Raw genomic sequence first — 18,805 nt, 5'->3', positions numbered from 1 at the left:
AATAGATATTGGACATTTTTAATGCTCATCAATAAATATGCAAGATGAAATCATTAATTTCACCTATTTAAGTATATTTAAAATTAAAAATTAAATTGATATATTTAATCCTTTAAGTTCATTTTTATTTCCATTTTTCCTTTATTTAATTAATTTTTATTTGTTTCTTTTTTTTCAATTATGATTTTTTTGCTACACAAACTAGCTAATAACTTGAAGAGAGAGAAAAGTCAAATTAAAAAAAAAACAAATGGATAAAATATGGCACGTAAAATATTAAAAGAATAATCATTGGTTTGAATATTTAAAATTATTAAAAGAAGTGAAAATGAAACAATTTCATATTTTTAATATTTTTTTACTTTTATATTTTTTATTATAAACATTCATTAATTATGACTACGTAGAATTACCACAAGTATTACTACATTAAATTAATACAGTGTAAATCACCCTTAACTTTATTTTAATAGCAGTGAAGTAACTAAAAACCCCCCAATGCCAATATCAATAGAACTCACAAGAGCCATATAGTAAGGCAAAAAAAGGCAATCATTACTTGAAAAGCATTAAACGTATCCAAAGAACCAAAATTAATTCTCAAATAAAATGTAGAAAATGGTCCTGCCAGAAAAACATAAGAGTGTGTTTGGATAGGGTAATTTAATTAGGTAATGTATTTTTTTATAAAAAATTAAATTCTTTTTTATTAAAAGTAACTGTTTGAATATTTTAATAAAAGTAATTCAAAATTTTAAGATTTTAAAATGAATTTTAGTTAGTTGAAATAATAGAATTTCAAATTTTATTTTCAAGAGAGTGAATTTCAAATTCTATCTCTTAACACTATCAACACAAACACCATAGTTTCATCATCATCACTCCCTAACCCTCTCAGAATGCCGAAATACATCTCTCTCTGCTGCAAAACCCACCGCAACAGCCACGGCTTCCTGACCTCCAAAAATGACATCGCAAATCCGACAAACGGCTTCCTCAACAACCCAACCCTCGCCTCCGGCTTCCTTCTCCGGTTCGCCGACGCAATCCTCCCCAATCCTCCCGAACTCAGCGAGCTTGAAATCGAAGCTTTTCGCCACCTCCGACATCGCAAGGGAAAGACACATGGCCGAGAACCACGACGACGATGCGTACAAGGCTTGCTCGCACGATGGATTTGACTGGAACTTCTCCGATCTGGTCCTGAAGATCTTCGCGAATATGTGGAACTTGTTGAAGCTTTTCTTGAACGACTTCGCGTCGGCGTGATAGGTGGTATTGTCGGCGCAGAAGGTGGGACCGAGCTGCAGAGTGCTGTAGAAGAGCCTGTCGCGGCGGTCGGATCCAAACACAGAATTTTAAAAATAAAGGAATTTAAATTGGAGCATTTGAAATTCTTAGAATTTAAAATTCCTTAGAATTTTTAATTGCCTTATCCAAACACACTTCGAGAGAAATGAAACAAAAATTACCACTTGACACTGCATTGGCTACTTTCGTTCTTAAAAAAAAATCACTCACGTAAAGAAGCTTTCTTTCATTTTGATTGGTTCCTATTGTTTACCTTTGTCAGATGTATTTTATTGAGCATGAAGCAGTTTGGGCATTCCCTACGAACAATAGATTTTTAGGTTATGTTTTGGGTGATTTTTAGGTTTAAGTATCAAAAATTTTAAAAATAACAAATAGTTTTTAGTTTGTTTTAAATAATTTTAAAACTAGTTTTTAAAATATGATTAGTTTCAAAATAAACTCATTATAAAAGTTTCTTAATGTATTAAAATTAGTTTAAAAGTGATTTTATATGAGGTGATGACAACGGTGATGGTGGTTTCAATAGCAAGGACAATAAAAATACTAGTGATGGTTGCAATGACAATGGCGATAGAGGTGGTGGTGGTGGTAGTAGTAGTGGTAATGTTAGTGGTGTTGATGATGATGGTGGTGGTTTTAGTAGCAATGTTGGTGGTGGCAGTAACAGGTAGTGGTAGTGGTAAGGTGGTAATATTAGTGGTGGCAACTAGTGGTGGTGGTCGCGGCAACGTTGGTGGTGGCAATGACAAAGATGGTATTGGTGGTGTTGATGGTAGTAGTAATGTCGGTGGTGATGGTGGTGGCGATGACGGAGGTGGTATTGGTGGTGGTGGCAGTGATAGTGGCATTGACGATAGTGATGGTGGTGATGGTGATAGTGATAGTGACGTTGGTGGTAGTGGTGGTGGTAGCGGCCATGGCAACAAAAAATGTCATTATTAAATGTGGGAAATGTGTATTTGTTTTAAAAACTAAACCAAATTCATAATTTTTTTTGAAAATGGGTGTAAAAGTATTTCAAAAATGATGTAAAACACATTTCAACTTTATTTTTGCCAAACACGTCTTGTTTTGAAAATTGTATTTGTAAACCAAAAACCAAAAACTTACAACCATGCAACCACCCTGGTAACTGCGAAAATTGAGTTTAATTGATAGTCAGTTTTGGCTAAGAATGATTATAATTTCTTTATTTTACTGTTATTTTTAATGAAATAATAAGGAATTTAATATCATGTGAATTTTTTACTAACAGGACTCAAAAGAAGTAAATTACAAGTGTTATAAAGGAAAATTGATGCAAAAACTTGAAAAAAAAGTTGAAAAAGGAATAGCTCGCTTAGGGCACAAGTCAAACTCAGCACACCTCCTCGCTTAGCGATCAAGCTCAAGCTTAGCGCAAAGAAGGCCCACGAAAAGGCCCAAAGGCATGCTTAGCGTGAAATCCCGTGCTAAGCGCGTGACCGCCTCGCTAAGCCCAAACATTGTGGCGCTTAGTTCGTGATCACCCCGCTAAGACCAGAAGGGGCGCGCTTAGTGCGAGGTCGCATGGATTATAAATTACCTTGGGCCTATGAAAAGAGTAGGGAGCAAAGGAGAAAGACACATCGAGACTCAGAGCTCTCCAATGAATGCATCCTAAGCTTGATTATCTCTAATAAGGGAAACTCTCTCTCTTTAGTCATTCTCCCCTCTTCCTTTATCCATCCCTTTTCTTCTTCCATCAATATTAGTCCCTAAAGTGTAAAGCCTCTCATGGCAATGAGAGACTCAACCTCCATTGTAGGGAGCCTAGCAGTCAAATGTCCTTATAATGTAATCTTTCCTTACTACCTATTTAATGCAATGTCAATTTTTATTATTTTTTTCCGTGTTTTATTGTTATTGTATGGTCTGATCATATATGCATTTGTTTAGGGATTAGGCATTGAGAAGTGTTTAATTTCTATAAAATTGGGAAAGAGAACCTAAACAAATAATTGCTAGGTATAGGGTGATATTGTTTAGCCTATGCATACATCTCTAAAATTTATGCAATTTATTGTTTTATCTCTGCAAAAGGATTTGGGAGAGAAAATAGATAAATTAGGCTCTTTATTGTGAGGGATCAGGGTTGAGTATCATAGTAGATGTTGATGGAAATTGAAATAGTATTAAATAGAGAAACACATTAACATTGCATCAAGTGTAGTTAAGCATGTTAGGCCCAACATATTTTAAATTTTGAATTTACCTTTAAGCATTCAAATGCATTATCATCATCTTTATCTTCTATCTTTATCATCTTTTACTTTGAATATTTATCTTATCTTTTGTCTCTCTTTATCTTCTATTTTAAATTCTTTATCTCTTGCTTATAAATTGAGTTTGCATTCATCTAAGTACAAACAAAGTTCATATAGACTCAACACTCGGACTTCTGAGTAATTTACTACTTGAGACAAATTAGTGTACTTGCCAATGAGTTAACACACCCTAAACGGACCCTAATGTTCTTGATGTTGTCAATTTTAGTAGGGTTTTCTTTGCTACTTTTTTATGCGGAGGGTTATATTTTTTGTTCATTTTAGGTTTGTAAGTTGTTAAGACAAATTTATAATAAGGTAAAATGACCACATTGACTACTTTCTTTCTTTAAATTTTTATTTCACTTACATAAAAGAAGTTTTCTTTCACTTCTATTGTTTCCTATTTTTAAGAAAATCTTTTTGCAAGTGAAAGAAAATTTAAAAGAAACAAGGTAGTCAATGTAGTATGAAGTGATCATTTTATCATATCATTGACTTGTCTCAACAACTTACATACCCAAAATGAAAAAAAAAATTATATATAACCCTTTGTATAAAAAATGGCAAAGAAACGCACCAAAAAATCAAGAACATTAGTTTTTAGGACTTTGGTTTTTAGGTAGTGTCCAAAATGCTTAATGCCTAATAAAATACACCTGACATTAACAACATAATTATAATACATAAAGTGATCAATGTAAATCCAATATAGGCATAGAAATTGAATACAATTATACAATAATCCTAATCCTAATCTCTTGAAAACTCAATTGCCTTGATTTGTTTCTATTAGTTTTGTATTTGGATAAAAAAAAAGTAAACACCTTTTATGCCATTGATATATAAAGTAAATCTAAAATTATAAGCAATAATAGAAAACACCAACTTTAAAGACTGAGTCATAGAGAAAGAAACTAAGAAAAGGAAACAATTGATAACCATTTACACCAATGAATATCTTAAATTGCAAGAGAAAAATGTTGACAAGTACAAAAATATAAAATGAAAGTATTGGAATCTCTTTGCTTATTTTGCGAGGATCACCAAATTGTAACTATTTCCAACATAAAGAATAAAATTTGTTCCAAACAATGAAGAAGTGTAGAATACTCGTAAATTTATTATGTATTTCCCTAACATGGATTTTCACATCTCAATTTCATTTAGTGTTATTAAACTTGAATCGACTTATATGGATCTGGTTCTCATCAGGACTTACTTGTCTGTCAACAAGAATTTTTTCCCATCAAAATGTTGCACAACAAAGATTCTCATGGTGAAGTAGCAATGAAAAGAGAAAAGAGGGAGAAAAAGAAAGAAATCAACAAATCACATGAAAAAAAGGGAAGACATGAAGGAAGGGGGAAGAAAGAAAGAACAAATTCTAAGTCCTTTAGACTTGTTCAACTAATGTTTTGCCTTGAGTGTCTTTGAAAGACAAGAATTAATCAAGAAGCATGGAGAAGAGTGCCCAAACTTCAAAAGCAAGAAACCAGAATCAGAAGGACAATCTTGCATTCTATATCAAAGTGTAGATATCAAATGTTACATATAACTAGAAGCATGATTTTTTAGGTAACTTGAGTTAAGGGATAGATATTAAAAGCTATATGTGACTTAAGGATCATCAGAAGATGCAATGTAAAAGAGAGCAACATAGGCATATGTGTCTACACAATTCAAAAGCACGAACAAGAATCTATAATAAAGACATCATGCAATAGTGTATTAAGACACTATCATCCGAAGTGACAAATTCTTCTGAAGACATGAAACATCTTGAAGAAGAAAGAGGTAGTCACATACTACAAGTCCTATACAAGCAAGACAATCAAGAATAAGAAAAGAAAGTCCCAAGAAATCTGAATTGTTCAAAGAAGAAAGAAGACTTACCTAAAAAAACTCATTTTTTTTGAAGTAGCAAATCTCCTTATGTTGGAGAAATGAGAAGTCATCCGTCACTAACAACAAGTACCAACATTCAAAATTTTGAATTTAAATTGTGTGCAAGTTGTCTCAACTAAAGAAGAAAGAGGAACCAATTGTATTGATAGAGACAACTCAGCATGTCTCCTTGACCTCTAAGCCTATTAAAAAATAAAATAAACACATACAATATATGTATTAGAGTAAAATATGTGCTAATCAAACAAGATATATCATAACAAGCAAAATGTCATAAGAGCAAAAGATATTTTATGAAAGCAAATGGTTTCTAAAATGTTTATCTTAGCAAAAACATATCAATTATATATCGATCAAGAGGTTTAACTGAGATAGAAATATGCATGAAAATTAAAATGTATTAAGAAAACTAATATGTAATGAAACATTTTAATCCCATAATGCTCTCCGTCTTGTCATGAGACAAAAAAAGATAGAGTGCCATCATTGTTAGTAAAAACAAGAGACATTAGACTGAGAAGAAAAATTGGAAGAAAAAAAAGCTAAGGACGACTTGTTTGGGTGATCATTAGTTATAAGTTTCAAAATTACAACTGTTTTTTGTTTTAGTTATTTTTTTAAATTTTGGTATCAAAATAAAATTTATTTAAATTTTTTTTATTCTATTAAAATTAGTTGAAAACTAATTCAAGAAAATAGGTGGTGACACAAACAATGTCAACAATAATGATAACAATGATAATGGGGTGGGAGGAGGTGGAGGAGAATTTAGACAAGGTGACTAAAGTTATAAGTACATCAAATAAAAATGTAAACTATAAAAATAAATAAATAATCTAAATAAAGTCTCAAATTATTACACAAATATCTTAAAGATAATTTTTTATTTAAAGAGTAATATTTATTGAATAAAAACAAATGCATAATAAAAATGAAAGTTAGTCTAAATTAAAAACCACAAGTAGTAAAAAATAATTTCAATTTTTTAAGAATAAAACATTAGAACAGCTAGGATTCCTTTGAAGATAATATATATATATATATATATATATATATATATATATATATATATATATATATATATATATATATATATATATATATAGAGGTTGATTCACGCGTTCAACAGTAGTATATTTATTATTCAATTGGATTTTGAAATGTGAAAGAAAATCAAATTCAATAAAATAATAAAATTCTTCCTTTTTATTTTTTCAAATATTTCTTTTGATTTTTGTTCAGATTATTTTATCAATTTAACTATCAAATACATTTTCTGATCAATCCTCAAGATTCAAGAATAGTGTTCCTCATACGAGTGTTTTAAGACGAGGTTACAAGTTACAATATTTTCAATAGGAGTCACTCACTACTTTCACTGCGGGTCAATGGGTCATCCTCTCTATCTGTTTTGTCTCCACACATTCCATTCCCTTTCCCTTTTTGGTTCACTCAATCAACCAACCCACCCTTCAATCCAATTGCTTTCAATCTCATCCTTATGTTCAAACCCTGAACCCATCATAAAACTCTCTTCTTCTGTTGCCATTGTACTTGCTTGTTGCAATGGAGGGTACCCTTTTCCCCAATAGGCCAGTTTTGCCTGCTCCTTCACACAAACCAACACAACAACCTTTGAAATTCAAGCCAACTTTTTTGCCTCCACAGTCTCCACCACCACCACCTCCTTCTTTTCAGTTAGATTCCCTTCTCCAACACCTTCAGCATCTCTCTTCAGTTCCCATCACCACTCACACTCTCACACTTGTGCCTCCTTCTCATGATAACACCAAAGATTTTAATAATTCAGTTCATTCAAAGCACCCCACTTTAGGTTCTGGCTCCATAATTGATGAGGACAAGTTTGATGATGCAAAGTTTGGATTTTTATCAGACAAGGGTAAGTTGCTGTTCAGTTCAATTGTTGGGTCACCTTTGCATGAATTGAATGACTTTTTCAACTCTGTTAAGTTTGAGTTGCTTGAGGCTGATTTTCCCAGCTTGTTGAAGGCTTTGGACCTTTCTGGGAACTGGGAAAGGGCACTCTTGCTGTTTGAATGGGGTTGGTTGCATTTTGGGAGTGATCAGAATTTGAGGTTGGACAACCAGGTTGTTGAATTGATGGTTAGGATATTGGGGAGGGAGTCACAGCATTCAATTGCATCCAAGTTGTTTGATTTAATTCCTGTGGAAAAATACTCGCTTGATGTCCGGGCTTACACCACCATTCTTCATTCCTATGCTCGCACTGGCAAGTACAAACGGGCTATTGACTTGTTTGGGAAGATGAAGGAGATTGGTCTTGATCCAACTTTGGTCACTTACAATGTTATGCTTGATGTTTACGGCAAGATGGGTCGTTCTTGGGATAGAATCTTGGAGTTGTTGGATGAGATGAGGAGTAAAGGGCTTGAGTTAGATGAGTTTACCTGCAGCACTGTGATTTCTGCTTGTGGGAGAGAGGGTATGCTGGATGAAGCGAGGAAGTTTTTGGCTGAATTGAAATTTAATGGCTATAAACCGGGAACTGTTACGTATAATTCTATGTTGCAGGTTTTTGGAAAGGCAGGAATTTACACTGAGGCCTTGAGCATATTGAAAGAAATGGAGGATAATAATTGCCCTCCTGATTCTGTTACTTACAATGAGCTTGCGGCAACATATGTAAGAGCTGGTTTTCTGGACGAAGGGATGGCTGTCATAGATACAATGACAAGCAAAGGGGTAATGCCAAATGCTATTACCTATACCACTGTAATAGATGCCTATGGTAAGGCGGGAAGGGAGGATGATGCATTAAGGTTGTTCAGCCTGATGAAGGACTTGGGTTGTGCTCCCAATGTGTACACATATAACTCTGTTCTTGCCATGCTAGGCAAGAAATCAAGAACAGAAGATGTTATTAAGGTTCTCTGTGAGATGAAATTGAATGGATGTGCTCCTAATCGTGCTACATGGAACACCATGCTTGCTGTATGTAGCGAGGAGGGTAAGCACAATTATGTTAACAAGGTCTTGAGGGAAATGAAAAACTGTGGATTTGAGCCTGATAAAGACACATTCAATACATTGATTAGTGCATATGCTCGTTGCGGATCTGAAGTTGATTCTGCAAAAATGTATGGGGAAATGGTTAAATCAGGCTTTACTCCATGTGTAACAACTTATAATGCTCTTCTAAATGCCCTGGCTCGGCGAGGTGATTGGAAAGCGGCAGAATCTGTCATTCAGGACATGCGAACCAAGGGCTTTAAGCCTAATGAAAATTCATACTCACTGTTGCTCCATTGTTATTCCAAGGCTGGGAATGTCAAGGGGATAGAGAAGGTCGAGAAAGAAATTTATGATGGTCATGTCTTTCCTAGCTGGATACTTTTGAGAACCCTTGTCCTTACAAACCACAAGTGCAGACACCTTAGGGGAATGGAAAGGGCATTTGATCAACTGCAAAAGTATGGATACAAACCTGATTTGGTTGTCATCAACTCCATGCTTTCGATGTTTGCCCGAAACAAGATGTTTTCGAAGGCCCGTGAAATGCTGCATTTCATTCATGAATGTGGATTGCAGCCAAATCTTTTCACCTACAATTGCTTGATGGATTTGTATGTCCGAGAGGGCGAGTGTTGGAAAGCAGAAGAAGTGCTCAAGGGAATTCAAAACTCTGGTCCAGAGCCAGATGTTGTGTCTTACAATACTGTTATCAAGGGATTTTGCAGAAAAGGGCTCATGCAGGAGGCTATTGGAGTTCTCTCAGAAATGACCACTAAGGGGATTCAACCAACTATAGTTACATACAATACTTTCTTGTCAGGCTATGCAGGGATGGAGTTGTTTGATGAAGCAAATGAAGTCATTAGATTTATGATTGAGCACAATTGCAGGCCAAGTGAACTAACTTACAAGATTCTAGTTGATGGTTACTGTAAAGCTGGGAAGTATGAAGAAGCCATGGACTTTGTGTCTAAGATTAAGGAGCTTGATATCTCCTTTGATGATCAATCTGTGAAAAGACTTGGTTCTTGTATTAGGGAGAGAGTGGGGTCTACTTTGTGAACTATCAACTATCCTTTTTGGTTTCCTTTTTTTCCAATTTTTTTATATAATATCTATAAATGCAATTCCATCAGTTATTTCAATTCTTTAGCATGGATCAAATCTAGTCCTTTGGAAACTCCATTTGTACTATAGTTCTGTAAGTTAATAGCTGCACCAATCCATAAAAAGTTAGAAATATATTGAATCAACCTACTGGTGAATATGTTCTCTTGCTTGATTAAATACCTGAAAGTTATAAATTTTGGCGCAAGTTTTCTGAATCTGTTATATGCGTGCTGTTTTGAATTTTTTTTCCCTAAGACAATCTCTACGATGATAAGGGCCGCTTAGAGTCCCTTTTCACTTTTTGGTTTCAAAAGCTGTTTTTTTATTATAATTTTCTGTTATTGAGCAATTAATTAATTTCTCATAAAATGTATTAAGTTTTGAAAATTGTTATTGAAGTAAGTGTTTTAAAAATCAAGAAACAAAAACAACTGGAAGATATTTTTCGTCTTCTTTTTTGTCATCTTGTTTGACTTCTTCAATTCCTGAATGTGCTTTTCTATATCTTCATTTAATCCTTAAATAAATGTGCTTTATTCTTTTTTCATCTCATTAATTACTGATATTAAATGTTTTTTTTGACAGCATACTGATATGAACAACCCTATAAAATAAATGTTATATTAATAATAAAAGTAAACAGCTTTTGTAAAATTAGGGATTAAAATGATTAACTTTTACATTATCAAGGGCCATGTGGGTGAAGAAAATAAAATTAAAGTGGAAGTCCGAAATTCTGGAAGTCGGATTTTTTTATTGGATTAAATGGAATTTTGATTCTTTTTTTTTTTTGTTGTTAAATTGCACATTCTGAGAAAAATATGAGACTAATTATTTAAAATAAAAGAACTAAAATTATAGATTTTAAAAAATAAAAGACTAAAATTGCATTTATGTTTTTTTTTTCCTTTTAAGTACAAATTGAATCATGTAGTTCAATTAATGACCCACCTATTCAACCATTGATTCATTGATACGGTGTCCTGATGGAATCGTCCATTTGGCTTTAAAACCATGCCTTACATGTTAATTTCTCAAATTAAAATTATCCACGATACTATTGGTGAAGAATGGGTGTGAATGACCTTATCAAATTAAGTATACTCTATGATACAATACAATATTAATGAAAAAAAATGAAAGAAACATATAAAATAGTATTTCAAAGAATAATGAAGATACAATATCAATACCTAAATTATTCGGACTTTATTTATCTTTCAGATAAACTTCAAATTAATCAGAATTAAGACTAAATAAATAAATAAATATCTCAATTTTCAAAAATTGTCCAATACATTGGAATTTTTCAGTATCTTTAGTATGTGTATTTTAATTATAGTTTTAAATTCATGTATGCCATTCTTAGAATAATGGAGTTTTTTTTTTTTTTGCAAAATAAACTTTTACATGTAGAGTTTTTTTTTTACTTCTATAGTATTTAATAGCTTTGTAAGTCTCTTGAGACAAATTTAAATTTAGAAGTTTTCATTTCCTTAGATTGTAATATCATATCATTTTCTCTAAATTGTTATAATAAAAAAATAGAATCATTACTAACAAAGTTTTGATACATGTAAATGTACTTCTGTAAGTACAATTTAAATTTAAAAGTTTTCATTGCCTTGGATTGTAATATAATCTCTTTTCCTTTACATTGTTATAATAAAAGAATTGAACCGAAACCCTGCTAGCAAAGGAATGCATCCAACAGTATTCTGTTTCATTGGTCCTCTCTCATGCCAGAATTTGCTCATAAAAATCCACTTTGTTCTCCCGGAAATCAAATCATCACTGAAAAAGCTTGATCTACTTATAGATACTTGGATTATTTGAATATCTTAAGAGAAGTTTGATTCTTTGTCGTGAATATGAAAGAAAAAAAATCATATTAAAAGAATTTATACTCGCATGACCGAACACCCTAGGCCATATGATAAATTGACTAAACATTCATCGGTCATGCCTAAACATAACATATTTAATGATCAAAGCAACGTATCTTGAAGGTGAGGAGTAACTCCTAACAGAAGGTGCAAGATTCAAAGCAATTGATGAGATTATTTCAAAATTCAAAAGATAAAGATGAATATCTAATCATCAAACCCAATACCCATCAATCATAAAACATTGCATTAAAACATTGGCTTCTTGATCCAAAGATAACTCTCTTCATACTCTATAGGACTCAAGGCTTCGGGAGCATGTGTAGCCATATAGATAGATATCCCTTGATTATATTGTAAATTAACAACCAAGACTTAATATCTTATCATGCTCAAATACCCCTCGAACATGGCCAAACACCCCTTAGGTCATAGTCTCACCTCTTGACTATGGTCAACACCTTGTGTCCCTAGTCGGATACCCCCTCAAACATGGTTGAGCACCCCCTAAGTCATAGTTACACCTCTTAACTATGGATGACACCCCTCAACCATGGTCGCACATCCCCTGATCGTAGTCGGACACCCCTTGGCCTCGACCAGACACTTCTTAAGCATAATTGATATCCTCAAGTCATAAGCCAGACATTCCTTGGCCATGGCCAAGTACCCCTTTCACTATGGTCAAACATTCCTTGCTCTTAGTTGATCCCCTTTATCCATAGCCAAATACCCCCTGTGACCATAGCCAAATACCACTTAGATATATGATGAGATACAAATCAACTATGCAAAAAATTAAGGGAGGAAGTTTAGGTAAAAGTAATAATCATCAAGACCTTATTAACATGTAACTATGAATTAGCATTCCCACTAACATGAGATGTAAGACTAATGATCCTAGGTCCATAAACGTATCCTCTCTCTGGAAAAGAAAGCATAACCTAGGTTCCTTCCGTCCTTGGGTGTTGCCCAGTGGCTTGGCCACCAACGGAGTGGGTTTTTGCTCTCTACAAACACTGGGATTCCTTCTTTGATCTTAGGGAGTTTTAACTGCCTCGGTCTCTAAAGTTTTCCTTGTTTTTTCCAATCGCGTGCTCTATCACTTTTTCTCATCTTGGGCTATGAAATAGTTGCCAGTTTGAACTGCTCTTGATGGGGAAGAACAAGGGTCGTCAATCGCACTCAGCTGCAAAGCAAATTATGGTGAAGGGTACTACCTCAGGTTCAGGTAAATCCCAAACATCTGCTACTTCTGGTCTGGCTGGTTGCTTGGATGTTGTCCAAGCAAATCAGAATGCTTATACTGCTTCATAGGATAACCTTGTAGGCAAGGTGCTCGTAAAAAAGACAGGGACAAGTTCTGCAAAAACTGATGATGTCGCACACCAAGTGTTTGATAATTTGTCGGAATGCAGTGTTGAATCTGAATCTTCCCCAGAGGTTTCTTGCACCTTAGGGGACAATGATTCAACCACTGATGATGATTCATCTCACTCCTGTGGCTCTAAGTCATCACCACAGTTAGACGACAATAAGGCTCCCACTCCTTGGGTTAATCTATTCAAAGATAACAGAAGTCCTTCCAAAGGTTTTGGAATGAAGTTCTCCCCTCCACCCTCTGATGATGAAGTGCTGTTGGAAGAAACATATTTGCAACCCCTGGAAGAGGCTTGGGGACATAGCCTTATTGGCTATGTGGCTGGTCGATTCCCAGGAAAGAAAGCTCTGCTGGATTGTTGCCAAAAATAGGGAGTCAAGTTTTCATACTCAGCTCATGAAAGTGGTTGGCTGGTGTTTAAATTTGAGTCTGAGGATGATCTGAACCAAGTCCTCTCTGCAGGCCCTTATTTCATATTTCAAAGACCCCTACTGCTGAAGGTTATGCCAACATTCTTTGACTTTGGCAATGAGGAGCTCAGCAAGATCCCTGTCTGGGTTAAACTCAAAAATCTACCTCTGGAGCTTTGGAATCCTCAAGCCTTAGGGAAAATCCTGTCCAAGATTGGTTCGCCCATTCGATCTGACCATCTTACTGCTTCTAAGGGGTCTATTTCTTTTGCTAGAGCTTTAGTTGAGGTTGATGCTTCTTTGAAGCTCATCGATGAAGTGCGATTTAGACTTCCTACAGGGAAGACTTTTGTGCAAAAGATTGAGTATGAAAATAGACCTTCTTTTTGCACTCACTGCAAGATGATTGGGCACCGCCTCACTAATTGTAAAGCTGTCACTGCAAACAAGCATGTTCTCATCACAGCCTGCCCCACCTTGGATCAGTCACAAGTGGGTGATTCAGCAATGCCCCCACATACCAATACAGCAGGCCCCTCTGATAATCCAAAGAATATCCAGACTAATATGTTTGTCCCTCATCACAGAAAACATGTTCTGGTTGCAAATCATGTTCCTGTCCTTCAGAATTCTTCTGACCTCAAAGAAACAGGGAACACTGAGTTGGATGATCCTATAGAAGAGGGGTTTGTTAAGGTGAAAACAAAACACCAAAAAAAAAGGTAAAAAAGTGTCACTCATAAAGACAACCCGTATTGAGGATATGCAAGCTGATGTCCAAAGAGGAAGAAATCATAAAGCTATAACTAGGGTCGAGGAGGCTTCCTCCCATCCGAATCCATGATCATTGCCTCTTGGAACATCATAGGCTTTAATTTGCCTCTGAAGCATCATGCGATGCAAAACTTCCTTCGCTGCAAGGAAATTAACGTCATGGTTGTGTTGGAAACAAAGTTGAATGAGGCATCAGTTGAGGAAATCATAAGAAGAAAGTTTAGTGACTGGCACTTCACCCATAACTTCGCTTCTCATAATGCTGGCAGAATTCTTATCCTCTGGAAGCAGGATAAGATTCATCTTTCTGTTTTGGAGTCAAATGCCCAATTGATTCATTGTGCTATTGATTGTAAAACCACTGCCAAGCGCCTTCAGGTTTCATTCATTTATGGTCTTCACTCCATTATGGCAAGAAGATCTCTTTGGATAAATTTGAATAGTATCAATGCTAATATGAATTGCCCCTGGCTCCTCATTGGTGACTTCAACTCCATTCTGTCTCCCACCGACCGTTTCAATGGAGCTGAGCCCAATGCTTATGAGTTGCAAGATTTTGTTGATTGCTATTCTGATCTGGGGTTGGGGAGCATCAACACTCATGGCCCCTTGTACACGTGGACTAATGGCAGGGTGTGGAGCAAACTGGACAGAGCTTTATGTAACCAGACCTGGTTCAATTCCTTTGAAAATTCTGTTTGTGAATTTATGGAGTTTATTTCTATCTCAAACCATACTCCTCTAGTTGTCACCACTGAGTTGGTAGTGCCTAGAGGTAATTCTCCATTTAAATTCAACAATGCTATTGTGGATCATCCAAATTTCTTAAGAATTGTTGCAGATGTCTGGAAGCAAAATATTCATGGCTGTAGCATGTTCAAGGTCTGTAAGAAATTGAAAGCTCTTAAAGCTCCCTTGAAGAATCTTTTTAAGCAGGAGTTCAGCAACATCTCCAACCGAGTAGAGCTAGCTGAGGCTGAATATAACAGTGTGCTTAATTCTCTAAAGCAAAATCCTCAGGATCCTTCCCTTCTTGCTCTGGCAAACCGCACTAGAGGGCAGACCATTATGCTTAGAAAAGCGGAGTCTATGAAATTTGCTCAGCTCATCAAAAACAAATATCTCCTGCAGGCTGATAAATGCTCCAAATTCTTTCATGCTTTAATTAAGCACAATAGACACAGTCGATTTATTGCTGCCATAAGGCTAGAGGATGGACATAACACTTCCTCCCAAGATGAAATTGCCCTTGCTTTTGTGAATCACTTTAGGAATTTGTTTAGTGCTCATGAGCTGACCCAAACTCCATCCATTTTGATCTGCAACAGGGGTCCTAAGGTTCCCACCGATTGCTTTGCGGCCTTACTTTGTCCTACTTCTAAGCAAGAGGTTTGGAACGTTATTTCTGTGATGGATAATAATAAAGCTCTTGGGCCAGATGGTTTCAATGTTTTATTCTTCAAGAAGGCTTGGAATATCATTGGTGATGATATCTTTGCAACGGTTAATGAATTCTTTACAACTGGAAAAATTCTAAAGCAACTCAACCATGCTATTATTGCGCTTATTCCTAAGCATGATCAGGCCTCCCAGGTTAACCATTTTAGACCCATATCTTGCTGTAATTTGTTATACAAGATTGTATCTAAAATTCTGGCCAACCGCATAGCCCCAGTGCTTGAGACTATTATTGGGGAAACTCAAACTGCTTTCATTAAGAACAGAAAGAGGATGGACAACATCTTCCTAGTTCAAGAGATTTTGCGCCAATATGCCCGGAAAAGATCCTCTCCGAGATGCCTCCTGAAAATTGACTTGCATAAAGCTTATGATTCCATTTCCTGGGAATTCTTGGATTGGATGCTTAAGTCCATTGGCTTCCCAACCCAGTTCTGTACTTGGATCATGGAATGTGTTTCTTCCACTTCCTTTAGTGTGGCAGTCAATGGATCCATTTATGGTCACTTCAAAGGGCAGCGGGGTCTTAGACAAGGGGATCCTCTCTCCCCTTATCTGTTTGTGCTCTGTTTGGAGTACTTTTCCAGAGATATGAGCAGCCTCAAGGATGATGCCAATTTTAAATTTCATCCCAACTGTGCAAGTATTCAACTATCTCATTTGGCTTTTGTAGATGATATTATGCTTCTATCTAGAGGAGATATCCCTTCTGTGTCAACTATGTTTGCCAAGCTTCAGCACTTCTGTAGGGTTTCAGGACTTTCCATCAGCTCTGATAAATCTTCCATATACTCAGCCGGTATTAGGCCTCATGAGCTTTCTCATATTCAGCAGCTTACTGGATTTAGCTTGGGTGACTTCCCTTTCAGATACTTGGGTGTTCCCCTTTTATCATCTAGATTAAATGTATGTCATTATGCTCCCTTGCTTTCCAAGATTACTGGTCTGATTCAGGGATGGAACAAAAAGTCTTTATCTTATGCAGGTAAGTTAGAGTTGATCAGAGCGGTTATTCAAGGAATTGTGAATTTCTGGATGGGGATTTTTCCTTTGTCGTAATCTGTTCTGGACCGGATCAACGCTTCGTGTCGTAATTTTCTGTAGGGCAAAGCGGATATTGGCAAAAACAAGCCCTTGGTTGCTTGGTCAGTAGTTTGTTCTCCGAAAAAAGAAGGGGGTTTAGGCATTTTTAATCTCAAGGACTGGAACCTTGCGCTTCTTTCCCGTATCCTGTGGGACTTTCATTGTAAGAAAGATTCTCTATGGGTTTGGTGGGTTCACTATTACTATTTCAGAGGGAGCGATGTGTGGAATTACAATACTTCTTCATTAGATTCAGTTTTGATAAAGAAAATCATTCAAATAAGGGACTTTATTATCTCTAAAGAGCTAAGTACAGAAGAGGCCAAAAAGAGGATTCAATCTTGGAGCACCAATGAACAATTGCTTGTTGGCAAAGTCTATGAATACATTAGAGGTGTCAAGCCTACTGTTAGTTGGTGTTCTGTTATATGGAACCCAACAATCCCCCCTAAGATGTCTTTCATTTTGTGGCTTGCTAAAAGGAATCGGCTGCTTACTCTTGACAAAGTTGCTTTTTTGAACAAGGGTTCCCTCTGCCCTTTATGTTCAAATGAGTCTGAGTCAAATGCTCATTTGTTCTTTTCTTGCAGGAAATCTCTCCAAGTTTGGGCTCACATTTGTGATTTGGCTCCTTTCCGCAGGCGTTTCACTTCTTTACAACGCATTACTGACTCTTTAATTAGGGGCAGATCCACATCAGGTGTTCAAGGAAAATTACGTTGTCTGGCTATAGCAATTACAGTCTACTGCATTTGGCTGTCTAGGAACAAACTGATTTTTGAAGATTATCAATTTTCTGTAATAGAGGTTATTAGCAAGATTAAGTTTCTTATGTATAGACAAGTGCATCTGTTGCATTTGTTTTAACATCTTGATATAGGTCTTCTTATATTAGGGAGACTTTTGATTTTCTTTAACTGCGGGGTATGCCCCATTTATTATTGTATCATTTTGGATTTAATATAATTTACATTTTTTTTCCCAATGATCCTAGGTCCATAAATATGTGTGCATAAATGGTGAGATTCTTGAAGTAACATACTCTTTATTCTCATTTATTACTCTTATTGACTATATTTGGGAAGATCATTGATTTTACCATCAAAGTGTCTTTATAAGTATAGAAATTGTTTCCATTTTAGTTATATTTTTATCTCAAAAGAAATTATATTTTGGCTGCTAATTGAAAAATATCTTTAACACACATGAAAATATAACACCCACAACAAAAGCACATGAAAATATAATTACTCACACCAAATTATTAAAATTTTTTATTTTTCTATTCAAAATTTATATTCCCATCATTCAATAATTAAATTAAATATGAAAAATGTTAACCAATGCTCTTAAGATAATAGTTCAAAAACCTGGTTCGATCAGACTCGGTGACATCACCAGTCCGATTTGATTATTGGACTAGCCATGCATTTGGCTCGGGATGACCCGGTCAGACCAAACTAGACCCGATTAGTTTGGGATAAATCTGATAACTTGGGACGGTTTTTAAAATCTGTTTTGTGTAAAAAAATAAAAAATACTCCAAAAGGCTCCAAAAAAACCCGAGACCTGTGTAATTGTGTTATTGAATTATTATTTGTGAACTTGCGTTATCAACTTTAATACTTCAATTCTTATTTTGGATTTTGGAGTATGAATAATTTTTTCCGAATCAAATAATATTAGTTATATACTTTATATAATATATACACATATAATTTTGAATTTTTTAATATATACCGGGTCAAACCGAACCAACCCATCGGTTGGACCATTGACCCACTACCTCAACTGGATTACTGACCGGACCAAACTTCATAATTTTGCTTAAGACACTAATTAAGGAACTTAAAGTAGAAATATTTTTATCGGAAGACGAAAATTGAGTTGTCCATGATTTTTTTTACGTTCTCTTATAATTTTCTCACTAAATATTTTCTATTTTTAATTCCTTAAGGCTAAAATATGTTTTTTCCCCAAAATTATCAAAATGTTCAGAATTCATCCCTACAAAATTTTTGATATATTTTTCGTCATTGAAAAATTGAAATGTATCAATTTTTGACCCAAAGTTAGGTTCGGTTATATCCAAACCTATGTTGTTGGTGACTATGCAAATAAGCTTGTCCATTAGCCAATTGGACATTAACACATGTCAATGCTCCAACCCTTTCTCTCTCTTGACCATGGATGAGTCTGGTA

General features: G+C 35.2%; 2 protein-coding genes across 2 annotated transcripts; both read left to right on the top strand.

Moving 5' to 3' along the window:
* The first annotated feature begins 1,878 nt into the window (after nucleotides 1-1,878).
* LOC114385849 (glycine-rich cell wall structural protein 1.0-like) lies at nucleotides 1,879-2,256 on the top strand. The gene has a single exon (XM_028345908.1). The coding sequence runs from the start codon at nucleotides 1,879-1,881 to the stop codon at nucleotides 2,254-2,256; it is 378 nt and encodes a 125-aa protein (XP_028201709.1).
* Nucleotides 2,257-6,862: 4,606 nt separating this feature from the next.
* LOC114388192 (pentatricopeptide repeat-containing protein At2g18940, chloroplastic-like) lies at nucleotides 6,863-9,766 on the top strand. The gene has a single exon (XM_028348539.1). It carries the CDS (start codon nucleotides 7,074-7,076, stop codon nucleotides 9,561-9,563), a length of 2,490 nt encoding a protein of 829 aa, XP_028204340.1. The 5' UTR covers nucleotides 6,863-7,073; the 3' UTR covers nucleotides 9,564-9,766.
* The last annotated feature ends 9,039 nt before the right edge of the window (nucleotides 9,767-18,805 follow it).

The sequence above is a fragment of the Glycine soja genome, chromosome 15 (genome assembly GCF_004193775.1).
Source record: "Glycine soja cultivar W05 chromosome 15, ASM419377v2, whole genome shotgun sequence".
In the NCBI taxonomy this organism is placed as follows: domain Eukaryota; kingdom Viridiplantae; phylum Streptophyta; class Magnoliopsida; order Fabales; family Fabaceae; genus Glycine; species Glycine soja.
This window is presented reverse-complemented; position numbering and strand designations above follow the sequence as displayed.

Bases quoted from the DNA above. Each gene is read 5' to 3' on its own strand.
- LOC114388192 (XM_028348539.1), top strand. From the start codon at position 7,074: ATGGAGGGTACCCTTTTCCCCAATAGGCCAGTTTTGCCTGCTCCTTCA.
- LOC114385849 (XM_028345908.1), top strand. From the start codon at position 1,879: ATGGCGATAGAGGTGGTGGTGGTGGTAGTAGTAGTGGTAATGTTAGTG.